The 17,061-nt window shown below is 40.5% G+C and overlaps 1 protein-coding gene across 4 annotated transcripts in view; it reads right to left on the bottom strand.

Moving 5' to 3' along the window:
- Positions 1 to 1,059: 1,059 nt before the first annotated feature.
- Positions 1,060 to 17,061, bottom strand: part of LOC124066135 (C-terminal-binding protein 2-like) — a 61,100-nt gene continuing 45,098 nt past the window's right edge. For 3 of the 4 annotated variants that reach the window (XM_046402278.1, XM_046402277.1, XM_046402279.1), the window contains 8 exons: positions 13,176 to 13,330; positions 8,498 to 8,642; positions 7,550 to 7,756; positions 6,423 to 6,637; positions 4,947 to 5,077; positions 4,578 to 4,705; positions 4,369 to 4,492; positions 1,060 to 2,772 (listed from right to left, as the gene is read on the bottom strand). In XM_046402278.1, the coding sequence (XP_046258234.1) occupies positions 2,589 to 2,772; positions 4,369 to 4,492; positions 4,578 to 4,705; positions 4,947 to 5,077; positions 6,423 to 6,637; positions 7,550 to 7,756; positions 8,498 to 8,642; positions 13,176 to 13,330 (1,289 nt within the window). In that variant the 3' untranslated portion in view covers positions 1,060 to 2,588. Of the gene's footprint in view, positions 2,773 to 4,001; positions 4,080 to 4,368; positions 4,493 to 4,577; positions 4,706 to 4,946; positions 5,078 to 6,422; positions 6,638 to 7,549; positions 7,757 to 8,497; positions 8,643 to 13,175; positions 13,331 to 17,061 lie in introns of all 4 variants that reach the window. The other variant, XM_046402280.1, reaches the window with a different exon arrangement.

The following is a 17,061-nucleotide window of genomic DNA, read 5'->3' on the forward strand; positions in this document are numbered from 1 at the left end:
ATTTATTAACTGTTTATACACATGTACAAATTATTTACAGATTACAAACTGTTTAGTAATGGCTTGAAAAAATTTCACAAAGACATGATGGGTTTGAAGGTCTGCAACTAGCAACTGTTTTAATTATCAATAGTGAATTTTTCAGTTAATCCTTTGGTCCAAAAAAATGTCAAAAAATGCTTAAAAATGTCCCTAACAATTTTCCAAAACTCAAGTTGACAAGTTCAAATGATCAAAATAGAATAAACACATTCTTGTCCATTGATTGATTTCAGCTCAAGGTCCGCTTGCTAACTTTCTTCCTTGGTTCTGAAGTGAAAGTATTTACTACTTAATAAATACTTCATCAATAAATAAATATAACTGATATCATATATAATTAGTAAATTCAAATGCGCCATATTTCATCATGTTCAGTTTGAAGACATATTTAAAATGTCAACAGGTTACTGTTTTCATTAACTAACACCAGTTAGAGATGCTTCACAGTAGAGACCAGTTGAAAAATGAATTAATAAACAGATCAATTGTTTTTTTTAATATCTGCTTTGACTACAATACAGTGTGTTATCTGCAATAACTCTCATAACCAATATTCACATTAAAAATATTCAAAGTGTTTGATTGCCGCAACCAAAAATCACATTTGTTCTCCCTTTAGTTAAATCTGAACACACAGGTATGAAGATGCATCTTATCAACTCAACAACTCGCCTGAGAATCACCACATTTATCAGCTTTCTTTAGTATCAAAGTAATCCACTGATAGCTGTCCCTCCATCCATCGCAAACAGGAACTACTAATAGCTAATTTGGCAATTTTGTAACAATGCCAGTTTGCCAAAATGTAAAACAATTAACGACAAAAAAAAAAAAAAAAGTGACTCAGGTAGTTAATAAAATAACCTTCAAATTCGTTGCACATTTGTTTTTTTTAATTACTGACATTGACAGTGTCAAACTGAAATCCCATGCTTTAGAGGATTTTTAAACATCTTGTAAACAACTAAAAAGTGTCCAGCGAAACCAACATCCCACAAATGTTCCACAGAGCCAATCATCAATGAGAACAGTTAAGTTTTATTTATTGTTTTCCAGCTGCACTGTATGCTATATGTTCACCTTGTACAAGAAACAAATACAAATACTCACACTAAAAACCAAACAATCTGCTAGCAGTCGCTAATGTTGTGGGGCTAAAAGGGATGAACGTGTCTGCTGCGGTTCACAGAGGGCACGATGCCTCCGAGAGCCACAGCTGGCTTTCATTAGAGCAGAAAAATAAAGAAACTTTAAGGAGGACAGGGTGGGGTCGTTCACATAAGACTATGATTATAGGAACATTTAACAAGGCAATACAAATCTAACAGGACTGAAAACCTTGAACATCAAAAAACATACATTTGATATATATAAAAAAATACCACAATGGAGAAAGAAGTGGAGACAGGACAAGCAATAATCCAGACTTGGTTTCTTTTCTGTTCAGATACGGGCATATTTGAAAGTTAATATTTTTTTTCCTGAGTCAGTAACAGATTTTTGCTTTCCCAAACACTTTCCTAGCCGACTAGCTGGTGCTGCAATGAACTTTAGGTCCTTTGGATCCGAACAGATAATATTTGGGACAATAACCAAATATTGCAAAGTTACAGAATATTTAACTGAGGTGACACACTCAACATACAATATGTAACCAGGAATGTATTTTTTTTTTCTTCTTCTTTCCCTTTTTTTGTTTTGGATCAAAAGGGGGCCATTTTTACCTCATAATCAAAATTGAATCCTAGAACTGGAAACCACATCTGCTGCCCTGCACCTTGTCCCTACATTCAGGTGCCACCGACCACAATGATAAGAAAAGAGCAAAGATGGAGTCCAGGTTTCTGATGGAAATGGCAGATGCTGCCGATGTCATCGTCCGACTTTTCTTGTCTGCTAAACATACACGTGACTGTAAATGCATTCATTTTCACACACTGAAGAACAGAAAAACAGATATTCACTTGCAACAGAAACACAGAATATAAGATAAACAGAAGAAAATAAAAAAAAAAAAGTAACACAAGACATGTTCGAGCTGAAATGGGTAAAACGTGTCGTGGGACAGTCGGAGGCTTGACCGATTGTTTATGACCTCAATGTCCCTTCAAGCTCTTCCTTAAAACCAGGGAGGATGGGTCAGATTTCCATCCTGCATGTGGTAAAGTCAACGTGTCCCAGATGTCAGGAGGATTCTCCCTAAAGTACGCTCAAAAATGAAGATAAAAAGAAAAATATCACTTGAATCAATGAAGAACAAAATCAAATATGGATGAGGAAAGGTCTTAGATCTCCGGCGCATGAGTTTGATGGTCAGTTCCATCTCAGTGTGGCAGCTCAGGTGTGCATTAACATCCACCGTCCTCACCTGGGCCTGGTGATTTCATACAAAGAGAAAAACGTGTGAAAAACGTCGCCCGGCAGGCAGTCTGCTGGTAGGTTCAAATGGCTGAAGTCAAGCGTACAGTTGGATTGGTTGAGTTGGCAGGTTGCTGGGTTTTAGTTTACATCCGTTTTAGCCCCCTTGCTCGGTCGTAGCAGCAGTCCTACGGCTCAGTCATGTGCTCTCTCGTGGGGTCGCCATGTTTGGAGGGTTGGTTGGGGGAGGTGGCCTGTGACGGATGGGTACCAGGGGGCAGGGTGTGGGAGATGGGGACTCCCCCAGGCACCAACCCCTCCATGGGTCCGGGAATCCCACCGGGGGCGACGCCCACCACACCAGGAGGGAATCTGGAGATGGACAGGAGGAGATCAGCAGGCGTGATAAAGAGCAAAGGAAAACTGTTGAACTGAAAGTAAACTTTTCGATCTCTTCTTCTGTTTTGAGGCATGCTGCTGCTCAGTGGCTGACTCACTGAGAAACTTCATCAACCACTTGTTTTTTCCAGTGCGAAGCTGAAATTAGTATTTGTCTACTAATTAAAACCGGACTTTCACAAATACTGCACCCACACATGAAAGCTGGACAAACTGTGTAATTTTATTTAAACTCTGTATGGTATAATGATGAACCTCTGGGGGTCCACACAAACATTACAGAGAATCAAAACATCTTGGATTTGCTAGACTCACTCATCATCATCTAATTATGAAAAAGCACATTCAGAAAGATGACAAGGAAGCACCGCAGCAGGAAGGCAGTAAGTGAAAACGTCAAGAGTCTTAATCTGGTGACCCAAATTAACTTAACATAACTTTTTTTTCCCATTGGTATCAAGCCTTATAGATAATTTTAGATTTATTTACTCTCGCATTAGAACAGTTAATCAACAACCTCTCTTCCCAGACATGGTGTTCCCAGTAATGAGAAAATAGATTTTTTTTTAATAATGTGGGTAAACCGATGCTTTATTACAGGGAGCTGAAAAGGTAAAAGTGTGGAGGAAAACTGTTACAGTAAAAAAAAAAAGTAAAAGTAAAAAGCTGTTGCTAGGGGATTTACAGACATTTAGGATTTTCCTTGGAAATCATCCCAGTCTCCGCAACATAAGTAGCTGTATCTTTCTTTCCCCACAGTGACGTAGCTCCTCATCCTCTTCCTCTACTTCAACTGAAAAACTCCACACCTAAAATCCTTCCTGCTTTCTGTCTTAAACTGTCGCCTCACCATCGCAAACCCTGAAAAAACACAGTCATTTGGATTGTTACACCTCTCGCAGTTTGTTGCCCCAAATGCTGATGAAAGAGTAATGGCTAATAACTTCCTGACGCCGACTGTAAATGTATGAAAACGTTAGCATGATGTTATCGTTTGTGTTTTTGTTTGAGGAGGGTGGTGGTTGTGCGGGTGGGTGGTGGTTGGGGAACTGATGAGATGCTGGGTAGAGTGGGTTCGGTTACAGGACACGTGAGTTAGTGTGAAGCAGAAAAAGGCTGCAGATTTCAATGGGATTTGGTTTCATTAATGATGCTGTTCATTTGCTTTGGCCTGCGGGCCAGCAGTGGTAGTATTCATTTACCTGGTTGAGAATTAGGTATATAATTTGTCCTGCATTCCCCCCGTTGCTATGGCCTGTACCATGGTTTGGTTCACTCGGCTGTGTGAGAGAAGCAGTTCATTCTGGTTGAGACAATGTAGAAACTGAGAACTGAAGAGCCTAAACTTAACAAGGGATAGAAATTCATTTGGGCCAAGTTGTATGGATAAATACACCACAAAAACTAGAACCCAGCCTAATATTCAGGAAGAGAAAGTCAGAAATGTGACAAACAAACATTTGAACGTCTAGATTACCCCTCCCCCATCTCATAAGCCTCATCTACTGCAGGTGTTGAGATGACACAGATGCGAGTAGCCTTCTGGGTTCACATAAATCCACCTCCTACCTGTAGGCGGCACCATTGATCTCAGGATGAACTTGAGGCTGCTGCTGCTCCATCATCCCCCAGGGTGCAGTGGTAACAAAGAACTCTTTGTTGACGCAGTTTCTGAGGCTGTCAGGAATACGGCCTGTGTTGGGGGAGGGGGGGGTCAAGGTTTGGTGAGCTGAGAAAGTAAAATGCAGGTATGTTTGCAATCCAAGATGTCTCCGTACCAGTGATGGCTCTGCGTATTTCTGTGGCGGCGGCCTCCCTCATCTCCAGCGACGCCTGCTCGCTGTACCAGGCAGTGTGAGGTGTGCAGATCAAGTTGGGGGCGTCTTTTAGAGGACCTTGGGAAAAACTGTTCAACAGCAAATGAAAGAAACAAAGTAACTGAAAGATGCAAGAGGAAAGAAAAAAAAAAAAAAAAAAACAGGCTCAAATTTCTTCTGATTTGGCCATCCATAGCCTCGCTTGTTTGGGTGTATTCACAGTTACTATTATACTTGTGTACATAGTAGAGATTCTTGTCAATAACACTGAAGTCAATTCATGTTTACACAGTGAACTGAATCAGTGAATAAAGGGAAGGAGCTGAACACCTGAAAGGCTCCGACTCGTGAACGTCCAGAGCTGCTCCCCGTATCCTGCCTTCTTTCAGGGCTTGAGCCAGAGCCTTCTCATCCACAAGACCTCCCCGTGCCGAATTGACCAGGAAGGCACCTTGACGCATCTGCACGCATAAAACACAGCATATATTTATGCTCTTTTCACTAATGATTTTGACATTCATCATAACATGTGTGGCTTTGAGATTGCACACCCAAAACATTGAGAACACAACAAAACATTTTCAAAGAAAGAAGATGTTTAAATGCCCCTAACGTATTCATTTTCAGAGAAGCTCTGAACTCATAAAACATGTAAAAGATGATGGAGAAAAACATACTTGATGTGAATTTCTGCATAAAACTTTTGAAGCAGCTGCACATGGTTCAAACAGCTCATGAAATTTAACACAACCTGCAGTTCAATTTATGTCCTCCTGGGGGCAGAAGTGATCAGGAAAAAACTGGCAGGAAACCAGTGTGTTTCTTGTATTTATCATGTTAGCAGGGACAAAAATCGGTCCCGGTAGACATGTCATAGGTTCTCACCTCCCTAAACCATAAACTGTTAAATTTTGGGGATAGTACACACATCGTGGTTAAACTTACGTGCAAAGTTATTTGAGTTTTGTGATTTTCATTATGTTTCATTTTCATTTTATTGGTCATCTTTGTTTTCAATTAAGTCACGGACTGTTTTATTGGCAGTTCACAATAGGTGTGGTGTGCAAGAGCACAAAAATAGACTAGATTACACTGCAGGGACAATATATATATATATATATATATACATACCATCTAACTGCTGAGAAAAGCTCATTTCTACTGGTTTATCATATAAGAATGTTAGCTCAGTGTGTTCTGTTTGGGTCTGAATGATTTATTTTTCACAAAGACACAAATGAAAATTAATATCTTTCTCAACCTGAAAGTTGGCTCGTTTTTGGTGAAGGACAAGCACGAGAACACACTTTGACTGCACACACTCCTTCGCCCACTACAAACAAACACACTTTGGCAATGGCTGGGTTACACTGACCTGAGAGTTATAAAAGAACAGAAACTGTGAGGCAGAACAGATTGATTACAGTGAATCTTGCCAACACATGACAGATAATAATGCAAAAATATGTCTCACCAACCACCCATGCCAGAAGTAAGTAACTCTTATTCTAGATCCATGGTAATTTCCCAAATGCACATCTTACTACTTATTGCAAGGTTGCTTAAATAGCCTAACACCTGAAAACTGTCAATAAAGAAGTGTTGGCAGCCAAGTGACCTGCCAGCATGCTGGGTTAAGGCTGTGCTATGAACCTCCAAGAGTCAGTCAATTGAGGTTTATCAGTATTTGATAAACTGCAGGCTTTGTAAGCTTCTCAGATCACGATGTGCTTCCACCACCTTAGGCTCTTATTAAAAAACTTACACTTGGTTTTTGGAGCTCCCTCAGCACCGAAGGTCTCATACCTGTTTGATGGTGAAGTCGTTGATGAGGTGGTGGTTGTGTTCGTTCAGGTTGCAGTGCAGGGAGACACAGTCACTCTGGTAGAGCAGGTCCTGGAGCGTGTAGACTCGCTGAACGCCCAACGAGCGCTCCAAGCCGTCCTGGAGGTAGGGGTCGTAGAAGATCACGTTGAAGCCAAATGCCTTGGCCCGCATCGCCACCGCCTGGCCTGAGCGGCCTGAGGGGAGGCATGAGAAGGACAGAAAGCATGGACTAGTCACAAAATTTGGTATAATTATGGTTCCTCCATGACGTATCCTAATAACCTAATAACTTATCTTTGAGTGAAAAGTCTCCACAGCTACTGAAATTTGGTGCAGACATAACTTTAATAAAAAAAAAAAAATAATAATTTATGACCAGATATGCAAAAATAAAATAATTCTTCATATACTTTATATCTAATGCCAATGAGCAGTTGCTAGCATGCTAATACAATACATTAACTTGGTTTTAGCATGGTAAACATTAGACAAAAGCATTGCCATTGTGAGCTTGTTAGCATGCTGAGGTTAGCATTTAGCTCAAAGCATCGTTTTGTCAAAGTTGTTTTCTCTTAGCCTTGTTCATCATTCTGGATATTCAAGAGAATGAACTATAAAAATTACAGGCAGATTTAGATTGGAACTTGTAGCCATAATTACCAACAAATGGGTTAAGAAAACTAGGTTAATTATCTGAAAACCTGAAAACCCAGTACAAACAAAACAAACTGATATCACAATCAAAAGTGAAACCTCATTGAAGAACATCTCATCTCTTGTGAAAACAGAGCAGCTAAATGCAAATACTTTTCAGTATATTTAAAAGAAGATGGCCATACTGGTATTCATGTAGTCAGGAAAAACAGAAAGAAACACAACCTACTGCTTGAGGATGCCTGTCCACTCCCCTTTGAGGATGAACAAGACAATAAGCAGGACATAGTTTGGACATTCATTCTGAACTTCTGCCTCAAGCACAAACACTCCCACACACATTGTCGTAACTCACATTAACTCCGCAGCCTGAATACTACTGTTATGACCTGCTGAACTTCCAAAGAACTTAACGTGGCATCATCTCTCTCAGTAAAACCAGAGCAGCTCACCAAATCCGATGAGGCCAAGCGTCTCTCCTCGGATCCTGGCCGCCCCCGACGCCACCTCCCGGATCTGCTCCACACTCTGGACCCGCGTGCCCTCCCGGAGAGCCTGGTACAGCCAGGTGTTTCGCCGGTACAGGTTGAGGATGTGACAAAGTGTCGAGTCTGCTGTTTCTTCTACAGCCGCCGAGGGAATATTACACACTGCGATGCCTGGAGAAGATAAAAGGCAATGAAGCTCAAAAGCTGACAATGACATAGATGCTTCAAAAGTAACATAATTGCTTCACAGATTTAACAGTTGTAATTTGAGAGATTCATCTATAGTTTTTTTTTTTTTTCAAAAAATAAATGGCAGGAAATGTATTTTCTTTATGACCTTCTATAAAACAAAAAAGCACCGTGTATAAAACTGAACTGTGATGGATAAGAAGATAATTATTATGCCCATGAAAATAACATTACTCCAAAAAAAAAATAAAAAAATATGTCAGCCTTAATTAAATGTATTACCACAAATGACAATAATTAGGATATCATATCATATCATACTAAATCCTGCTCTTATATCAAACATGTGCCGAAGAGGCCTAACAGGAATCTGAGAGAAGAGTTTCATATCAGCTGGAGCATCTGTTCTGCATATGCAATCACTTCATTACATATTCTGTTTACAGTATGTAATAATTCCCGTTGCATATGTTGTTTAAATTAAGTCAGTCCAGTGAGTAGAGTTTGGTTTGGCGCCCATCCATTCATCCATAATGTATCATTTCTTTTTCTGTTGGTCTCGTTTTATTTTTTCTTGTGTGGTAATGAATGAGGCATATGAGCAGATACCACCCCTCCTCATTCATTATGTTCAGCACATGAGAACTATTTGTGTCGGAAAAACCTCTCTTTTTATCTATCTGTCTTCCTCCTCTTTTGTCTTCATGTGACCCTCAATCTCACCGAGCTCCCCGGCAGCCTTGATGTCAATGTTGTCGTAGCCGCTGCCGATGCGGATAATGATGCGCAGCGCCTTGAACTTCTCCAAGTCCTCTCTGGTCAGGGTGATAGTGTGGTACATCATGGCTCCTACTGCCTCATTCAGCACCTGAGGGACATTAGAGAGGAGGAGGCCTCATCATCACTGTCTTAGTACATCACAACCTGAAAACCGTATATGTGAATCTGCATTTGTAATACGATCACAGTGTAATTATTGTTCTTAATCAATATCATCCGCACATTCATATTCAGATGCTTTTTCCACTTCTTACAGCATGAATAAGAGGGCATTTTGCTCGCCCAGGGCTGATACGATTCATCAAGTAACTTGATTACAAAAATCATCACCGCAAATTCTTAGCATGAAAGCTTTGTTTTATTACTATAACTATGAACACCACACTGTGTTTTGTGCAGATCGCAAAAATGGAGGAAGTGAGAAAATACTGAGGGTTGAAGAGGAGACACCAGCCAGAGAAAACGTCAGAAAGTGTCCAAAGCTTCATACGTGTTATTATTATGATAGTCGTGGTGTATGCACACACCTCCTCCCCACACGGTGGTGCATAAAATACCCAAGAAAGCAAAATATCAGGTCCATTTGTCCAATTCCAATGGATTGATTGGTAGAGTTCTAGATTCCTACAATAACTGATAGCTGCACACATGTCCGGAACCTAAGAAATGTGCACTATTCTTCATCTGAATGTAAATCGATTGTATATGTGTGTGGCAGTCTGCGCGTTTTATAATGAGCGCTTGCCAAATCTGTTTTTTGTCTCAATCATTTTATTCAGACGGTATCTGACAAGGGTTTGAGTGGTTGCAGGCAGGCCCATAAAGTCGACTGAAAGCCCCTGAGAAACCCAGAAAGCACATGCAAGTAGCTGCTGTAAGCCATGGCTGCTAAGTAACAGGTTTAAAGTCACAACCCGCTAACTGAATTATCCTAATCCAACCAGATTAGCATAGCCATGAATTTCCATACAACATTTTTATTGGAGCTAGAAGTAGTGGCAGCTGGGTGCTAAATTCCAGGTTAAAAGCTCTCTTCATGCATTAATCTCATTACTTGAGCAGAGCAGGCCGGCAGCAGGCTTGGCTGGAGACGATGCTGGAAAATGACACACAGTCACAGCGGACTGTTAAGCAACAGGAACATAAACCGAGAGCAAGTTTACATGAAGTGGAAAAAGTGAGCAAATGGGTTTTGTATAGTGTTAATTAGTTTAAGAACTCTTCTGCAATTTGAGCTGGCAGGCCACAACATCACACTCTTTGCCCAAGGAATCACAAATACTTCAATAGTAGCGTAATGGCACATTTCCTGTTAGTTACATAGCGTGAATCTGTAACAATAACTATAAAATAGTGCGTTTCGTAAGTGTATTTTTGCACCTTGGAGTGAGCCAAGTTAGCCTTTTCCCACTGCCTAATTCAAGACATTATACAATAAATTCTATTACCATAACCGCAATGTTTATTACACTCCTGTTACCACTTTGTTCTCCTCCCTCACACATCATGCACATCTCATCGAAAGATCACGGGCTGCTGAACATCAGCAGGAAAGCTGGAAGCTCTAGTGTGAAACCAATTCCTGAATTTTAAAGTACAAAGAAGTTGAAATATACAGAGTCAGCCAAAATAATGTATACACACATCGGGAAAAAAGGGTAATGCCATCTGTTGGGAAAACATCGTACAAAAGTACACAGTGTTATCGCAATTTGATCAAACTTCGAAAGAGGTATCCACATGTATAGAAGTACTTATTCAAATTAAATCTTTATGCATGTTTTTCTTTTCCTGATGTGTGTATACCTTATTTTGGCTGACTCTGTACTTTAAAAACAATGCGGACATCTAAGATGCAGTTATTCAATACCTGCATCTAAAATTCATCTCCAGTTGAGCTCTGATAAACATCAAGTGTCGCTCTCTCTTTTCCAATGATTTCTGTCTATCACTATACTGCCAAATATCAACTAAAGGCCCAAAATGAAAAAAAAAAATCAAAATGCATTCTCGTGTGACAAAGTACCGACATCCTCCATTTCTCTTGTAACGTTCTTCTGTCCTCATCGATGAATTGACACATAATTTTCTCAATTACATTCTCGACCGGTTGAGGTTTTTTGTGCGATTTTGCTTTGCACTTCGTGAATACACTGTTTTATGATACAGCGACGTCAAAGACACTTGAAAGACACGTCGCTTCTTGTCTCTCCAAGGACATTAAAGTATTGGTTAATAGACTATGAGTGCTTTATAACAAATTCCTTTTAGCATGTACTCAACAGGGGTTGTAAAAGTTTTGCAGGTGGTTGCTGGCTTGCAGCTGCACTTTGAGAGCACGAGTACTACGATCTACACTGACTCCTAAAGTGACAGATCCCTTAATCGCTGCATCTGTTTGCTTCCAGGCAGCGCATGCAAAAAGACAGCAGTGTGCTTGCTTGCTGTGTGAGTTTCTTTATATGCTTGTGTGTGAACATTATGTCATTACTGAAACTTGCAGTGATGTTGCTGGCAAGTGTGTGCATGTGTGTGTGAGTGTGTGTGTGTGTATGTGTGGAGTGCCCCATCTGTACCCTCTGCTGCGCAGTTATAATTTTGGGAGAGCTGCCAACATCTATTCTCCCAGATGGGTGCTCAGTATGTGTAATATGTAACTATGAGAGCATCTTTCTGGACTGAGATTGTGTGTGTGTGTGTGTGTGTGTGTGTGTGTGTGTGTCAAGTAGGAAAGCAAGAAAAAGACTGGAGCAATACAAAGATCAAAAACCAAAAAGTCAAGTATTTATTTGGCATTTCTTCCAGTTAATCTCTAAATTCATACTGTAAGTAAAACTAAGTGTTTTTCTTGTAAATGAAAAAAAAAACAAAACATTTTGTGAATTCAATATAAGGTTTCATTTTCACTGAAATTGATATGACATGAAGTGAAACCCTTTGTATTCTCGTTTGGAGTGTAAAGAAACAAACCCTCCAGCTTGTATTGGAAAATTGCAACTGACTGGCTCCAGTGTATAGGCAGTAAAATAAGACAAATGTTTCACCCACTCTGGCTCGGAACAATTATACTGCATTTCTATTACCAGCCGCCTCCTCCTTCTTATTTAACAAAGCAGCACTTCAGCACCCAGTGGGATTAGACTCAGTGATGAAACCATTATAGTTCAACTGGGAGAGTGGAACAAGCCAGTTGGCTGAAATATTATTAAAACACTACAGAGAGAAGAAGACACAGAAGGAGGAAAAAGATGATTCTTCTGCACTCAACTGAACACAAATTATTATGTTCAAAGTTTACGTATGTGTGTGTGTCTGCTCATGATTTCCTGTACATACTACAGCCGTGGCCTAGAGGTTGGAGAAGCGGCTTGTGATCGGAAGGTGGCTGGTTCAATTCCCCCACCGGACGGGCAGGAAAAATTGAGTGTGGTAGAGTGATAATGTTGTTGTGATAATGTGCCCTTGAGCAAGGCACTTAACCCCCAATATATGCTCCCCAGGCGCTTGATGCTGCCCACTGCTCCTGTGTGCTTCACTGCATGTTGCATGTGTGTGTGTTTCAATCAGTGATGTGTTAAATGCAGAGAAGTAATTTCCCAGCTTGGTATTAATAAAGTAACAAGTAAAAGTAAGTAAAAAACAAAAAAAAACAAAAAACAACCACTGGTGTTACAGCAGCAGCACAGTTTGTACATAATGTGGGCCGACACATTCTGACACCTACACGTACTCTTTATTACTGCTACAAACTAAGCCTCACTTCCTGTTAGCACGTCTTCGCTGCCTGTCACATTCATAATGTAAAAGTCTGCATAATATAAACTGCGTGGAGGAGGAGTGCAGTAAAAAGAAGTGGTACACAGAACCAATCAAACTGTCAAAATGCTTTCGACTTGACTTTTTAAAAATTAGGCAAATTGGTGTTTTTATTTAATTCTGTGTTTCTGTGCTTTAATTGCATTTATACTTTCAATTTACCCTGTTAGGATATTACCATTTGTTTTATATCTTAATTCACTCCAGTTTATGCATTTCCTTGATTTTATGTCTTTGCTTGGAAAGCACCAAAGTTCCCTTCGTAGGCTAATAGCTCTGTAAACAAGCTGGTAAATACACATTACATTGATATATTTAAATACTTCATCCCAGATATGTGAAGTCAGTAATTATTATTACTATGTGAAGTTGCTCCACCACCTGGCACATCATTTTAATTCTTCATTTATTTTCTCTTTTTACTGTTTTTCTTGGCTGTGTGGTGAGGCAGATTTGAAATGTATCCACTCTGGACTTGCTGTCTATAAGCTCCAGACTGCTTGAAGCAACATAAAAGAGGAAACATAAAATTGACCGCAAATCAAGAAAAAACTAATTAAAGTTAATTAGCTACATAACCCAGGGCTGCTAAATTGGGCTTATACATAAGGAGCCTTCTTGGCAAACACCCAATATTTTGGACAAGACTTAGCGAGCAGGATGGCAGTCCATTTTGTACGAGGTTAAAAGGTCAGTGCTACTGGTTCATGTCAGTGCAGGCAACAGTTTAACTAATGCAGAGATAGAAAACAAAATAACAGTAATTAAATCGTCTTATTTTCTGCCAGAAGGGGGGCATCTGTACCTTTTCATGTATCTCCTGTGTGGACTGGGCATCACAGAAAGCCACGGTGGCCAGATCTTTGAGGATTGGCATCTCCACGGTGCAGTCGCGCCCATCCAGCAGCGCCACCAGGGGGCGTGGGTGCATAGGCCCATTCATAATCTGGGGCCGAATACCTGCAGAGAGTCAGGCCGAGAAGGGAGGGAGTTAATTATTTATGTCGGGCACACACAGTCAGATGAGCTGCAGAAGAAGCAGTAAAATGTAGGAAATGCAACCAGCAGCAGGAAGTGTTTACACAGGCTGGTGCTGTGTGTTTTGCCTGTGTGATAGGCTAAATCAGTGACGCTCACTCACTCACACTCACACACAAACATGAACACCTGAGTGTGTTTTTCTCTACTTTAAACCACTAACATCATTTCCCTTACCTGGCAATGCTGGTCGATATCATACACACACACACACACACACGCTTGCTTACACACTCACAGACGCACAATGCCCCCCCCCCCGCTGTTATCCACACTGTTACCAGGCAACAGGTCCTTTCACCCCATGAGGTCATCACCTCCATTATCCTATCGTTGTACAGAAGCTCCTGCGTGTATGTGTGAGTGAGTGTCTGCTCCTTGTGTCCCGTTAACAAAGCCGACGCTGAAGAAAATCACAAGTTCAATAATGACGATCAAATTTAAACTTGTGGTCGTCTCCAGATTTGAGTGTTTTTTGGGGCTTTCCATCTTTGTCCCCATGTTGAGCTGTGATTCAGCTGCCCTTGGAGGGGAAAAGTGGGAAAAAAAAACTGCTGAAAACTAAAAATATGCCAGTTTTGATTAACTTGGGAGTGTGTTACTCGACCGATTCAGTTGACTCTGCCAGACTGAGCCAAAGAATTGACTTTCCCCAAAAAATCAATGTGATGTATAAAATAGTATAGAGAAAAAAAGATCTGACAGTGTGGACCCAAATTCCACTAAAAAAGATGGAAAAGAAAAAACGAGTGGAGGGGGGGGTCCACACACCACCACTCTGGCTCCCTGCTGCCTGTTGTCATGGTGATTAGAGGATTTGGGCAGGATTATGAAATATTTTATTTAGCGGCATCTGCGCTGCTGCAGAGGACATCCAAACCCACTCGCTCTATGTTCTGTTTCTCTGACTCCTCCAGCTTTGGGAAGCAGGGAACAGCGTGTGTGACCGAAACAACTACAACACGCTAACATATGGTTACATACAAGAGGTGCATGTATGTGAATGCAGCAGGAGTTTCAGTTACTTTGGCTTAAATTCTGAATCTTGTAGGCTTGTAGGCTCATTTTCTGTGCTGTGCAGTTAACTGAAAAGATTGCACTAATTCATAATCCATGTTTTAAGAAGATGGTGTATTTTCTGCTGCTGGTCTGCAGCTTAAACGGCTATTAAACACTATTTTATCAATCAAATTATTACCATGAGCGACGGGATCCTACATGAACATGAACATTTCTGCCAAGATTGGAGCAATCTGAGGTATTTTACGAGCGATTTCTGAATCTGAAGTCTGAATTTTTCTCGCTGGTTTGAAATAGGTGGGGCTCAGTCTTATTAAAAAAAAAAAAAAAAAAAGAGAGAGACATCACATATTTCTATGCACCAATCAGAATTAAGCAAGCTTTGAATCAAGGCCACTGTAAAATATAACACACCCACAAAGACCCAATGAAGAAGATTAGCGGAGATTTTGACTGCTAAACTCTTGTAAATAAAAGCCAGTGCCATATTTTTCCAAAAAAAAAAAAAGAGAGAGAGAAATGCATATAACATAAAGTTTTACTTCTGTTCGGGAAAGTCTACAAACATGCAACAAACAGATTCACACGTTTCATAAGTTACGTATTGAAGTCTTTCACAGTCCACATACCACACAGGCCGAAAGTTGAACAAACTGGATTTTGTGAAGACGTGGAAACTTTCATAGCATAAGGAATCACAGACTACCTGTGCTATGCATGTCAGGAAGAAATGGAGAAAGGATTAAACTGAAAAAGAGCTTTGAGCTGTTATTAATATCACAGCTTTGACAAAGCTTTTTTTGTTTTTTTTGTGGTTAATTCGTCTAATAAGCGGTGGTGTTTCCTTCCGGCCGTGTCAAACCACAGAGGAAGGTGAAACAAACAACTCAGAGGCGTGAAACTGAAGTGTGTATCACAAAAATCTGTCCAAGCAGAGGAGCTGACCAAAGAGGGGAGCACAAACAGGAGGAGACAGTGAAGGAGGAGCCTTTCTCGGACTGATCACCTGCATGTGGACGGGCCTTTAAAGGGAAACGCCACCAATTTTACACATGATGTTCAGTTTGCTCTTCAGGAGGAGCACAGGCTTTCCAAAGTTTGAATAAAACAAATGCAATGAAAATGTAGTTTTTGAAGTTAGATGGTAATAATGAATAATGAGAGTATCATAGCTGGGTGATACTGGGTGATAATTTCGATTATTCTGTTTGTAAATCTGTCTCTTGTGAGGTTCCCAGCTTTATGAAACACTAAATTGCTGTAGTAGTTTGAGTTTAAGTTTGAGCTTAAAGGAAACAGCCGATCGAGCGTGGACCACCAGTGAACACAGATTTGATTTTAGAAAAGCCTCTTTTCAGCAGTTTAAAACAGCAGAATGATTATTATCTGTTAAATCACAGCTTGAAATTTATTTTGATGATATTATTTCTGTTGGTCACAATGGCCATTTTTCTCCAGCTATTTTATTATTACTGCTTTGCTTTCATGTTTTATGTTTTACTTACTCTGTCTTCATGTTTTGTGTTGATTTTATGAGGTGAGGGTTTTATAACTGCTTTGTGAGCTACTTTATAGCTGCGTTTTATAAAATGCTGTAGAGATGAAGAGCTGAAGCCATTAACAATATTATTATTGTGCAGCTCTCCTAATAAAAGCAGTGCTTCATAAAACCCTAAACGGCATGTCAAAAGAGAAGAATGATGAGAAAAGAAAAAAGGTGCATAAAAAGTTGAAAGAAATAATGTAGAAGAAGTGACCTAGATATCTCATAGTATAAGCTGAAAGCATGCATTATTCTCACCAGAGAGACTCATTCTGTGTGTGTGAGAGAGTGTGTGTGTGGAGAGCAACTGCTTGCCAAACACACCTGTGGCTCCACAGCTCTCCCTGCGCCTCCTCATCACACTCCTGCAGAGTTCATTATCACAGCTCAGCCTGGCTGAGGATGAAAATACTTCTATCATCTCACAGTCACACACACAAGGAAACGTACCGCACCTCAAACACACACACACACACGGCCTTGCGTGCGAACACGAAAACATGCAAAACACACACTCTGAGATGAAAATGTAGACAAACATCGAACGCACAATCACTTACACCGTGTACACACACACAGACAAGAAACAGCTGGTGGAAAAAAGCAGCATCACTTAAAAGAAGTAGGTCAAAATGCCGTTGATTAATTATTTCCTGGTGGCTAATAACCCTTCTCCAGCCTAATAAGGCAGAACGTGGCACCGCATTTAACACATGATGTATCTGCGTATAATTAATGTCTAACAAGGCTGTTAATGAGTCGGATACCTGGCCGATGATTTGAAGAAGCCGGTTAGTTTTAGACGCAAAGAAGTTGGCCTTCCCTCAGTCACTAAGCCACAGAAAAAACACTGAAGGTATGTTTATAAAAACGTGAGCAATCCTGTGTTTCATATACTTAATTTGAAAACTCACACAGAAATACAAACGTACACTCTGCTGGAAAGGTGCTGCTGACTGAGACTCTGTGATGGCCTCTTCTCACCATCCCTCCAGGGTTTGTCCGTCACAAGTCAATGAGTTTCGGGGATTTAGTCTCCCACTGTCAGAATACACCGCACTACTTTTCCTCCCGACACCGCGGGTCGAGC

The sequence above is a fragment of the Scatophagus argus genome, chromosome 10, assembly GCF_020382885.2.
Source record: "Scatophagus argus isolate fScaArg1 chromosome 10, fScaArg1.pri, whole genome shotgun sequence".
Taxonomy (NCBI): Eukaryota; Metazoa; Chordata; class Actinopteri; family Scatophagidae; genus Scatophagus; species Scatophagus argus.